The sequence below is a fragment of the Lupinus angustifolius genome, chromosome LG05 (assembly GCF_001865875.1).
Source record: "Lupinus angustifolius cultivar Tanjil chromosome LG05, LupAngTanjil_v1.0, whole genome shotgun sequence".
NCBI lineage: Eukaryota > Viridiplantae > Streptophyta > Magnoliopsida > Fabales > Fabaceae > Lupinus > Lupinus angustifolius.
The window spans coordinates 3,555,887-3,569,417 of NC_032013.1; the positions used below are offsets into that span (position 1 = coordinate 3,555,887).

The window sequence follows — 13,531 nt, forward strand, 5'->3', positions numbered from 1 at the left end:
TCTCTTCAATGTAAAAAGTGATGGCGTATAATTGAAAGTGCTAATTGTAATGTACCAATCATTTTCACTTTATATTTGATAATCTTATATCCGTATAATAAATTCACTTAAAAATCCTCCTAATATTACATATTACATGAAGCATAATGGAAATAAAGTACAGAAAATTGTGAAGTGTGTATAATGCAAAAAAAAAGACATATAATGAAAACAGCCTAAAGATAAACATGCGTATAAAGGAAGGGACAGAGTATTTGGCTAAGTTTGACTAATCTAGACATTTGAAAAGGAACAAGGTCTCAAATCTGGGTTGAGATCCTCTATAGTATCGGACAGTCTAGTACTGGAATGCGAGGCCTATAATGATTTGATAACTTAAAAAAAAATTTAATTCAAAACTATTTAAAATCTGTATCATTGAATATTTTTAAACGTCACATGTCACAATCTCTGTCAGTATTGGACTCTCCAGTACCGGAGAGGATCCAGATTCCTCAAACCTTGTCTCATACAAATGATAATGAAACAAAAATAGAAAAAATAATTAATGCTTAACTTTCTTAATTAATATATATGTTTTCATTTGTGCATGAAAATAATTTGGAATAACAAATTATTATTATTTGAAAGTAAGAATGGATGAAGAGAGACAAGAGGGACCCCATAGTGTTGAATGCAATTTGGCTTTTTAAGTAATCCGTAGTCATATTAGGAGGCTAACTTCGTTGTCCACATCATTCCAATACTCACTTTCTTTATTGCTTTTCCAATGCAATTCTTCATTCCCCTTTCACATTATGGGTATATATATATACACTAATATACATGTTTTAGGCAATGTTAGAAGCACATACATTACTAAAAAGGTACTACAAATTTTGATGACACTACCGATGGAGAAAGAATTCCGCTAAGGAAATCATCAACAAAGTTGAAAGTTGAGAGCTTTCCAAGTATTCTATGCAACACAACCATTGAGGTTCACTTGCTTTATTAAAAGGTTAGTTTCTTCAAATGTCCTATAAGAGTTTGTCAGTGACATGTTGGTCCTAATTGGTCTGAGGTTCCTATGTTGACAGGTTAACAGAACAGCTAGTTAAGCAATTAGATTTTACTAGAAAAGCTGTATTTAGAGTTGGTGAGACTCAGTTCAAAGGTAAGGTTGTTCGAGGTCAAATCCTGAAAACAACCTTTCTTCCACTCGTAGGATAAGACTTTGTACATCTATCCTCCTCAGTTCCCATTAGGTAGTGGTCTTGTACATTGTACTTTTTTTAGAAAAGGCTTAATTATCTCTTGGAAGTTACCATATCTGAATTTTATCTCATGCTTTCTCATTTCTTATTTCAATATCAAGTATAGGATGTGCTTGAGGAAGAGAGCATGGTGTCTGAAGAGTTCAGTTTGAATGATAAATCTTCATGGCGAAACGGAAGAACTGGTTTGGATGGGTGAAGAGGTTATTCACTTCTGAGTCAAATGACAAAGTAAGAAATGCCAAAAAAATATGCTTTGGTGTTGTTCTAATAATCTAAACACTACTAATTTTTGTTAACATTTCTTTTCCTTAATCTCGGAATCGAAAGAAATGGCGATGGAGTCTTGGAAGGCTTAAGCAGAAACCAAATCCAACTATTACAGCACCAAACAGGACATTAATTGAAGCAAGTGCTGAGCAAAGAAAGCATGCATTGACTGTGGCAATTGCAACAGCAGCTGCAGCAGAGGCTGCAATTGCTGCTGCTCATGCTGCTGCTGAGGTTGTGAAACTCACAGGTGCTTCTCATTCTTATTCATATCTATGCAACGGAGACCGAAGTTTCGCAGCCATCAAGATTCAGAGCGCATACCGCGCACATCTTGTAAGCTTCCTCCAAACCTGGTTCTTCTTCGGTATTAATAATCGAGTTTTCAATATGAATTCACATCCTAGATTTGTAGTTAACAGGCAGAATGAACAAGCAAGTAATAAAAGTAAGCGTGTATTCGCCAAGATATTGTGAAAGACTAGTTTTGTAGCAAATTGTATGAAGACTTGTGAAATATCTTCTTAAGTCATAAACAAGATATTGTAATCATCTTCATTTCTAATTGTTGGAACTTGCATTTTTTTAAGGCATATTACTGACGCCATTAGTGAGGACTTATTAATTATTTTTTCGTGTCATTTAGAATTGTTGCAAGCTGCATAAATAACACTAATTGTCCCTGATTTACATTTTCCCTTGTGAGTTTAGAAATGTAGTTGATTGTCTAATTAGTGGAACTACATATATAATATAACACTTCAAAACTCACTTGAAATTAAACTCTAAAACGGGAATGAAACAGGCTAGGAAAGCATTAAGAGCATTGAAGGGTGTTATAAGACTGCAAGCTATCATTCGCGGCCAAGTTGAGAGACGTCGAGTGTCCGGATCTTCGAAGAATTTTCCCTCCAATGCAAGAAATCAGGTAGATATCGAGGAAAGAAGCAGTCATACAGAGGAGGAAAGGTACAAAATTGACCAGATCAAGCAGTTTACAGAGCAAAATAAGTTAGAAGAGAAAGAACTAGAGGTAAGTTTGTCACATTTATGTTAGTGAAAGAGAAAAGTGTGGGAAAACAACCCACAATGATATTCAGTAATCCATTTCAGAAGATGAAGGAATGAATCAAGAAACATAAAACATTGATTTCAATTGTTTTCCTCTGTTTTAGTAGTTCAATATTTCCATGACTAGGTACATATATGTAGAATAGTATTGTTATCATCGGTGTTTTATAATACAGTTGTAATGGCGATTACAGTCATCGTTCTGATTTCAGTTGCAATGTGAGTGGTAGTCATTTTGTGATTAAAAAAATTGAATTCGTGCTGCGGACTAATGCGGTTGCATCATTGAGATTCGATGTCACACCGCAATTGTGATTCAGTTGTGGCGGTCACCGCAACCATAATATTGCTACAGCTTTAGGTGATGCGGACTGCAAATTGTTTTGTTAGTATAACCTAGGGTATCTTCTCACTTTATGGGTAATGAACTAATATTTTTCGAAGTGTATGATTGCATCTCCCAACTATTATCCTTCCCAGAAATTAAACATTTTAGTCTATCTTAAAGAACTAATGGGACCAATAGACCAATGTCTTGTTAGTCGGTCTCAATTTGAATAACTCAGTTATCGTAAAGCATGAAACAAAGTCTGCATTGAGTTTGATTCAACTAATCCACTCAATAATTTAATTGCAGCCTGGAAACTATAGTCAAAGAACTTGGGATTGCAGCTTGCACTCAAGAAAAGAAATTGAATCCATATGGTTGAGAAAGCAAGAAGCCTTTGTCAAAAGAGAGCGTATGAGACAGTACTCTTTTTCACAAAGGGTAATCACATTTGGTTTAACATTATATTTCAGCATTGTTACACATAAAAAAATAAAGTGAAAGGAACAAATTAAACAAAAGATAAAAAGTCGAAGTTGTTTGAAATAATGAACCCACATTTTCAAACATTGCTTGCCCACTAAAACTAACGATTCCATTTTCTTAAATTTTTAGGCCAATATTACTATTTTTATATAACTAATGGTATTCTTCACCTTATGGATAATGAACTAATCCTTCTCGATATGTATGATTGTTCCTTCCAACAAGTACTGCTCACATGAATCGAATCATTGACCTTCGACCTAATACAATAACTAAGAATCCAGTAGGATCTTACAACACTAAATCAACATCGTCTTGGTTCCTATATTACCATTTGATGCATCTGAAAATAGCCATGTAATTTATCTTTTGCAGGAGAGACAAAGTCCCCAAGTAATGAAAGAATCTGTGCACAACAAGGAATTTGGAAGAGAGTATTGCCCTACTCTAGGAGAGTGGTTACTTAAAGAACCATGTGATTTGGATGTGCTTTATAAACAAGCTCTTCCTTCAAACCTGATTACAATGAAAAAAGAGTTGCAAGAAGAAGGAATAAGTCCACAAATTTCAACCCCAAGGAAATCATTTTCTCATATAAAAAGTTCAGCTGTGGATGAGATTTCCGGGCCGAATTCTCCAGTTTTTCCTACATACATGGCTGTGACAAAATCCAGCAAAGCAAAGGCAAGGTCTATGAGCACACCAAGGCAAAGAACAGAATTTTTGGGTGTATGCTCCAATCAGAATGATGGCATTTACTTTTGCTCTTCTTATTATGGTGCAACTAGTACTACTAATGGAAACAGTGAAGTTTCTCCTAAGATATGCAAGAGTGCAAAAAAACCAGTGATATCATTAGAAGATGTAAAATCTGGTTCGATGTATGAATTATAGAAGTCATTAGAAGTATTCAAGGAAGAAATTTCCAAGTTCATTTTATGCTTGGTCCTCAACATTTTGCAAATGATTACCTACATCACTACAAGTGCTTTTGTTTACCATTATGTTTTCTTTAAAGGTCTATTTGTGAGTTAGTTTTTTAAGAGTCTGTGAGTTGATTTTTATAGAGGAAATAAGAAAAAGGAAGGCTTGAGAGTTATCTCACAAGTGTATTTGATGGCTCTCAAGCCTTTAATTTCCCTCTCTTACCCTCCAAAAATCAACTCGCAAACAAACCCTAAAGATAATGGACAAAAGGGAAAGACTTTGAGCTATGAAATGTTTTTATGAGATGACTATAAAGCCTTTCACCTCACTTCATTCCCTCTATAACTCAAATTGCAAATGGTCTTTAAGAATGTGTTTGCAAGTTAGGTTTTAGAAGAGATAAGGAGAAAAGGAACCCTTGCACTTGTGATATCACTATGAAATCTTTCATTTTTCTTCATCTCTTCTAAAACCCAACTTATAAATGGTTCTGAAGAATAACTTTTTCGGGGTTTAGAAATGAGAAATGTTTCTACTGGGTACATTACCAATAGGTAACATATCTAAAATGGTATACAACTTCTATCACGAACGGTACTATTTGGTCTTGAGTGTGTGCAAATGCATACCTTGGAATTTTTTGAAAAAATATATACATTATTTATAGAGAAAAATGTATATATTGAACAGGAATGAGATTTATATACTTTATCATTTACTCTTAAAAAACAATCCAAATGAATTATGAATTATATAGTGATTGTGTGTAGATAATTAAACAATGCATAAATATTACATTTTTTTATAATTCTAGAAGCTAAAATTTATTTTCTGTAAATAACATATCATACATTATGAAAAACAAATAGTTATTATTGTGTTGAATTATTTTCTAATATTATGTATATCAATTTAAGGAACTTCATGATCTGATCTCTGAGACAAATACTTAGTTGTTTATTTATGTCTTGTTTGATATTGATTGATTTCTTCTCTAGTTTTGATATGACTGATTGAATTTGTAAAGATTTATCCATGTGATTTTTTCTTTAACTGATTAGGTGATGTTTGATAATCAACTTGAGACTTACATCATTGATATGCATAACAATGTTAAATTTGTTTCTTTAGAATGAATTAATAATATTTATGATAAGCTTATTAAAAGTGGAAGATACGTTGTTTACTCATTAGTTTATCTTCTTTTGAAGTTAGCAACACAACTGTAGAAAGAGTTTTTTAAACTATGAAAATTGTGAAAAATAAGTTGCGTAATCGATTGGAATATACATGAATGAATAATTGTCTAATGACTTATGTTTAGCGAGAAGTGTTCAACAACATTGACAACGGATTGACCACTCAATGATTTCAAAATGTGAAATCACATAGAAATTAATTATGAAAAATGCATTTTATTTGATTAAATGTATTTAAATTTTGTAATTTTGACATCAATATTTTTATCTTTTTTATAATTAATGTTATTTATTATTTTAATTTTTAACAAATTTTAAACACCCTATCTTACCTTTCGGTCCTAGATCTGTTAGTGACTTTTATTCTATTCTTTTTATATTTTTCATTTATTTATATGAGTTTGCTGTGCTAGAAAATATTTCCAACTGATAAAGAAAATCCATTTGAATTTGCTCTCGTAGGCTTCATAGGAAAAAAAAATTCCGTGTTTGGAAATCTTAAAGCAAATGAGGGGAGTTGTTTTTACACTACTATACAGGAAGCATATAGATGCATGACATTAGGTTTGCAACCACATGATGGTTTTAGTTTGTGAAACATAAAGGATCTATTTAGAAGTTAGTTTTTCACATCTTATTCTTGATGATATTCATAGCCAGAAAATTATTACAACAATTGTAGTTGTCACTTGAGTTATCAATGCTAACTTTGAAACTAATGATTTGTTTGAGAATTGGATTTTAAAGGGAAAGGAAAGGCTTGAGAGCCATAAAATATACGTGTGAAATGACTTACAAGCCTTCCCTTTCAAAATCCAACACTCGAACAAGCCCTAAATATACCGACAGATATACAACTAGTGGAACAAGGTCTTTCCAAAAGAGTTGAAACGATCTGATGAAATTGAGTATCTCATTGATGTTGTGTTGGGCAACGTGGAAAGCAAGGACATTCTAAATTGGTTTGCTAAACTTATAGAAAAGATAAATTAATTTGGTTCTTTTAAAATCCAATTTCTAATGTCAAATTTCAATATTGATTATTCAATTGACTTAGATCAACTTTGCAAAGCGAGTCTTTTAATTAAACAATTTTGAAAGTTAGGATTCCCAAATTGGACATTGCATAACCAATCTTAAAGTTTCTTTTCAAATCAAATGAGTTTTAACTGGTTTTAAGTATTTATATTGTTTTTCCTTCTTCCATATTTTGTATATTCTTCAACTAACATATAGCACTAAAGATGAAGGTCATTGACTTTAGTAATTGAATTTGATGTAAATTAGTTGAGTTTATGTCTTTCTTCCTTCAACGCTAGAAACCAACACAGTATGAAACCAACTAACAAGTGAACTTAAAATTATGAGATCAATCCAGTACATATGCTATACAATATGGCAACTCGATATATAAAATGTACGATGTAAATAATTCAATCTAAATATTCTACATCAATATATAGATATACAAGTAGCAACTCCAAAAATATAAAATATCTCAATCGCTCTCTAAGTTAAATTTGTTTCTTTAGAATGAATTAATAATATTTATGATAAGCTTATTAAAAGTGGAAGATACGTTGTTTACTCATTAGTTTATCTTCTTTTGAAGTTAGCAACACAACTGTAGAAAGAGTTTTTTAAACTATGAAAATTGTGAAAAATAAGTTGCGTAATCGATTGGAATATACATGAATGAATAATTGTCTAATGACTTATGTTTAGCGAGAAGTGTTCAACAACATTGACAACGGATTGACCACTCAATGATTTCAAAATGTGAAATCACATAGAAATTAATTATGAAAAATGCATTTTATTTGATTAAATGTATTTAAATTTTGTAATTTTGACATCAATATTTTTATCTTTTTTATAATTAATGTTATTTATTATTTTAATTTTTAACAAATTTTAAACACCCTATCTTACCTTTCGGTCCTAGATCTGTTAGTGACTTTTATTCTATTCTTTTTATATTTTTCATTTATTTATATGAGTTTGCTGTGCTAGAAAATATTTCCAACTGATAAAGAAAATCCATTTGAATTTGCTCTCGTAGGCTTCATAGGAAAAAAAAATTCCGTGTTTGGAAATCTTAAAGCAAATGAGGGGAGTTGTTTTTACACTACTATACAGGAAGCATATAGATGCATGACATTAGGTTTGCAACCACATGATGGTTTTAGTTTGTGAAACATAAAGGATCTATTTAGAAGTTAGTTTTTCACATCTTATTCTTGATGATATTCATAGCCAGAAAATTATTACAACAATTGTAGTTGTCACTTGAGTTATCAATGCTAACTTTGAAACTAATGATTTGTTTGAGAATTGGATTTTAAAGGGAAAGGAAAGGCTTGAGAGCCATAAAATATACGTGTGAAATGACTTACAAGCCTTCCCTTTCAAAATCCAACACTCGAACAAGCCCTAAATATACCGACAGATATACAACTAGTGGAACAAGGTCTTTCCAAAAGAGTTGAAACGATCTGATGAAATTGAGTATCTCATTGATGTTGTGTTGGGCAACGTGGAAAGCAAGGACATTCTAAATTGGTTTGCTAAACTTATAGAAAAGATAAATTAATTTGGTTCTTTTAAAATCCAATTTCTAATGTCAAATTTCAATATTGATTATTCAATTGACTTAGATCAACTTTGCAAAGCGAGTCTTTTAATTAAACAATTTTGAAAGTTAGGATTCCCAAATTGGACATTGCATAACCAATCTTAAAGTTTCTTTTCAAATCAAATGAGTTTTAACTGGTTTTAAGTATTTATATTGTTTTTCCTTCTTCCATATTTTGTATATTCTTCAACTAACATATAGCACTAAAGATGAAGGTCATTGACTTTAGTAATTGAATTTGATGTAAATTAGTTGAGTTTATGTCTTTCTTCCTTCAACGCTAGAAACCAACACAGTATGAAACCAACTAACAAGTGAACTTAAAATTATGAGATCAATCCAGTACATATGCTATACAATATGGCAACTCGATATATAAAATGTACGATGTAAATAATTCAATCTAAATATTCTACATCAATATATAGATATACAAGTAGCAACTCCAAAAATATAAAATATCTCAATCGCTCTCTAATATTGTCAAACTTCTTGTGAAATTATATAGTGAAGAAACATCAACTACTTAGATCATTGACTTTATAGTAAAAAAAAATATAACAAATATATGCATATTCAATTACCTAGACATCCTCAATATGCATGTGATAACATAAGACATATGCCTCATTTCATAATATCCATACTCTATTGACCCCAATTGATTTGCATACAATGAATGATTATATTCCAAAAAGGATAGAAATGAGTATTATATAATATTATTGACGTAGTTTATGCATAATTTAAATTGAGTCTGCCATTTTGGCTACTTAAATTATGCTTAATAGATTCTATTTTCTTTTATCGTATGAGTGGAACTCCAACATTCACCTGATATGCATTCAAAGCCCTATGCTAAATGCAACATCCAGACTATGCTGAAAAAGATTGCAAATTAAAGAAAATTTAGTGGAAGCATTACCAAATGTGAAATGAAAATTTCCAAAATGTTTTTTTTTTCAAGACTAACTTCAAATTAAAAATAAAAAATGGAGTTTTATTCATAAATCTCTATAATAATTGTGATTTACTATATAAAATTATCAATCTTATTGAAATCATATACATAAAATTTTAACTCAGGTGTTACATTCTACAATAGAATGACAAACTACCTAATTGTAAGGTTTTCATTGAGAAGGATTGTCCATTCTCCCATAAGGATTTTGTACTATTTCTCAAATAGTTACAAGTATTCAGCATTTCTTCAAGCAAATGTTCTTTCTATAAAAAGTCTATATAAGCTCTAAACAACCAATTATTCTTTCACTAATAATCCACTTCAGGCTCTATATTCTCAACTACAATAATTTACAACTCATTATAAGTACAAGATGACAAACTAAGAGAGGTAAATTAGTTTTTTTTACAAGTTAAATCAGAAGTACAACGAAAGTATAAAGTAAAGAACAAATACTGCAAAATGAAATGAGTAAGGGATAGAGAAAATCACACCATGATTAATCATGGTTCACTTTCACCAACCAAGGCTACATGGAGTCCTCTTGACCTATCACAAGAGATTTTCACTATGTAATCTCAGTATCAAGTATAAATCTCATACCAAGATTCTCTCAAATTGATCACTCAAATTCCCCATAAGAAAGTATACCACTTTCTTGTTTTACAAGTATTTTGTCACCAAACCATATGTTGATCTTATTCGTGATAGATAAGAAGAAGACTAAATTTGATTAAGGATCACTAAACTCAATTTTGCTTAAGTATGGATCTTTTGAAATAACAATAAAACAAGATATCATAAATGCTTTTAGTCTCTTAGACTTGAAAGAGTAGAAAAAATGTTTAGGAAAAACTATGTAAAACTTGAATACAAAAGTGTAATTGACAGTATGATACAAGCGTGATTTGTTTTAGAGGCTCATAGTGCTATTTATAGAGTTTAGAAAGGTTTTCATGTGCATTTGAGGAGGTACAACTCGTTTGGAAATATACTGGTTCATTTGGGAAGATGTAGATTGAGTTTCAGACATGAAACTGTAGTAATAACACATAGTAATCGGTTACTAGGAAATTATAATCGATTACTAGACCTCTACTTTTCAACATAGTAATTAATTACTCACTTGCAGTAATCACTTATTGTCCAATTTTTATACATGTAACATATTACTCTGTTTGAAATAACTTGTTACTTGGTTTTCTAAAAAGATATTTTTAGAAACATTGTAACTCATTTTTAGAACCTTGAACAATATGTGAAGATAATTAGGCGAACAAAATTAAGTGTTCACGTTAGCATGTTCAATATCATATTATTCATTACTTGATATTGCCCATTGAATTAAAAATACCAAGAAGGTATGTCAAGGTACTGCTGAAACTTGGGACAAAAGTTTAAAAAATATCATAAATAAAGGTCAAGGTACTATCGAAACATAGGAAAAATAATTTAAAAGAGTCAAGAATGCAAGACGGGGTACTGTTGGAACTTGATTCAATGCACATCAAGATTACATGATCCAAAAAGTATAAATTGCACATCAAGAATACAACACCCGAAAATCATAAATTGCACATCGAGAATATAAGACGTGAACAAATGAAATTGCTCATCAAGGATATAAAACCTTGAAATCATGTATGCACATCAATGATATAGATCTCAGAAAACAAGAATACACATCAATGGTACATGACCCAAAAAACTTAAATTTTTAATGCACATCAGAAACAAGGACTAGTAAAGAATGAATTTTGAGAGCATCAGACACAAGGACTAGGAAAGCATGATTTTTAAATGCACATCAGGCACAAGGATAAGAAAAATGGAAAGACTAAAGTTTTAAGCACATCAGGATGGGGACCTCGAAAGCATGATTTTAACACATGAGTCACAAGAACTTAGAAAGTATGAATTTTGTGCACATCACTCATGGGAACAAGGAAAGGATGAATTTTAAATCACATCAGCCACAAAGATATGAAAAATATATGTTTTTAGACATATCATGCTCAGGGACTTCAAAATAATCAATTATTAAACATGTCAGACATATTACGATGGAAATCATTATTTTAAGCACACGAGGCACAAGACATTGATTGCAGTGATTTTAATCACATCAAACATGAGAACATGGAAATAATGAGTTTTGAAGATATTGAGCACGAGGATGTGGAAAGCATGAATTATTTATACACATATGCACATGGAGGTGGAAAGTCTGATTTTAAACACACTAGGCATAGAGACCTAAAAAGAATTTTTTTTTTAAAAAAACATTAGGTATGAGAACCTAAAAAGCATGACTTTAATCATATCAGGCACACAGACAAGAAAAGTAATTTTTTTAGCACATCATAGGTGAGGTCCTCAAAAAAATTAATTTTAAAGCACTTCAGGCACGATGACCTTGAAAATATAAATATTTTAAACACAACATGCTTAAACCTAGAAATAATGAATTTTTAGATACATCAGGCTCTGGAGGCCTGCAATATATTTTATTTAAGAATGTCATACATGCAGACCTAGAAAGCATGTACGAATGCTTCAGGGTATGTTACATATGATGCAAGATGATGTTTGTCATGTTTTGAATTATGCAAATAATGTCAAGTATAAGATGAGTAATGAATGGAACAGAATAAAATGTCTATTGAGATGGTTTGCATGGAATGCAAAATGGGTTATGTTTGCACACATTCATGTGTTAATCACTTGGATCATTCATTAAACTGACCCAATGTGCAATCAGACGATTGTATCAAACTATCCTAGTGTTTTTTCCGAAACATTTCCAAACAGAGTTTGCAACTTAGAATTCGAAAAGCTCACCTATTGCTCAACTCTGAATAAGTAGTAGAAAGTCGCATTCATTTAACTTCTCTAATTTTTCACATAATATATGGTAGATGTACCTATCTGGAATTCTCTCCTTTTATTATGATCATAAGTTGCCTTTATAGGTTTATGACTTATGACCACTCTCATTTTCCTAGGTTGTTCATATGTGTTTTCAACCTATCAATCTTCCTTTCTTATTTTTTGTTTTCTTTTTGCTTGACTTGATTTTTGTGAACCCACTCAAGTGTGATGGTTTTAAGTGAATTTGAGTATTGGTCACTCTCAAAGCTTCTCATAAATTTTTTTAATTGAGGGTGATAATATAATATCTTGCCCTTGCTTTAAGAATTTATTGATTGATCATAGGCTCCTACTAAGCAAATTTGGCATTGCCCTAACTTTGGGCTTCTTGGTGCTTTTCACTTGAGAAATGAGATTAACCCAATAAATTGTCCCATTGTGATATGTTGGATGTCATCTTTCTTCTCATGTTATCCTTGTAGGCCTAACCATGGGACATGGAAAAGTTCACTTTAAAACTCCCCCGATTTGGAATGACTTCTACTATTCCTCTACTATATTGTCCATTTTGGTTTCCTTTTCATATGCTCTTTACTCCATGCATGACTCTTAAAAAAATACTTAAAAAATTAATCATGCAAACTTAGAAAAAAAACTGTATTTTGAGTTGTGATGTGATGATAATAATTAGGATGACAAAATGGATTTTAATCCTATGAATTAAAGATGATATATTTTTATCAAAATTTTATAAGATTAACTAGAGTCAGCATTTCTTTTCAATATTGTGTCATGACATGGCTAGAAACGTGATATAATGGCTAAAATTGTGTGTTCCCATTCTATTGTTTCTCATTTCTCTTATTTTCAAAACATTTCTGACATGACATTCAAATACTAGGATTTTATTGAATTTTTATGACGGAATTGATGAAGGCCTAAGACCAAGGAGAAAATCATCTCCGGTAGGACATAAATGGTTCCTTTGCTGGTTAATTATAGTGATTTTTTTTTGCTATAACTTTTGTCTGATGTATTCATTTGAGGATTATCATTGGGTTTTTATATATTCTTTTGGTTTTATTTTCCTTTTTACCGAAGAACATTTTATTTCACTTCCTTCGAACTTTTTTCCTCCATGTCAAATAAGGGAAATTGTGTATTCATTCCTTAATAATTGAATGTCAAGAAAAATAGTTAAAAATTATCCTTACTCATTTTTCTAATGTCTAGGCTTAACTAGGATGACTAGGGATATTTTCCTAGTGTTTGATAAATAACAAAGATGTCTTGTGGCATCATAAAAATCTACATACAGATTTGCAACATTTTGGATCTTATATTTTTATCATCCTCTATATCATTTAAATCATTGAATCTAATATCTAACATTAATGCAAAAATTAATTTTATTTGACTTTTTTATTTTTTTTGGGTGAACAAAACATGTGGAATGAAGTACAAGATGGTCCTTTCACATGATCGATGCATTAGTAAGTACTTATTAAGAAGACATAAGATGGA

General features: G+C 31.0%; 1 protein-coding gene across 3 annotated transcripts; it reads left to right on the forward strand.

Annotated features, from left to right (window-relative positions):
• On the forward strand, positions 836–4,376 carry LOC109347509 (protein IQ-DOMAIN 14-like). 3 transcript variants are annotated; one of them, XM_019587405.1, is made up of 7 exons: positions 836–1,000; positions 1,080–1,156; positions 1,363–1,487; positions 1,587–1,862; positions 2,332–2,559; positions 3,235–3,366; positions 3,787–4,376. In XM_019587405.1, exons 3-7 carry the CDS (start codon positions 1,422–1,424, stop codon positions 4,303–4,305), a joined length of 1,221 nt encoding a protein of 406 aa, XP_019442950.1. In that variant the 5' UTR covers positions 836–1,000; positions 1,080–1,156; positions 1,363–1,421; the 3' UTR covers positions 4,306–4,376. The 3 variants fall into 3 exon arrangements, with proteins under 3 accessions (XP_019442950.1, XP_019442949.1, XP_019442947.1); XM_019587404.1 differs by lacking the exon at positions 1,080–1,156 and having other exon boundaries at positions 1,358–1,487; XM_019587402.1 differs by lacking the exon at positions 1,080–1,156.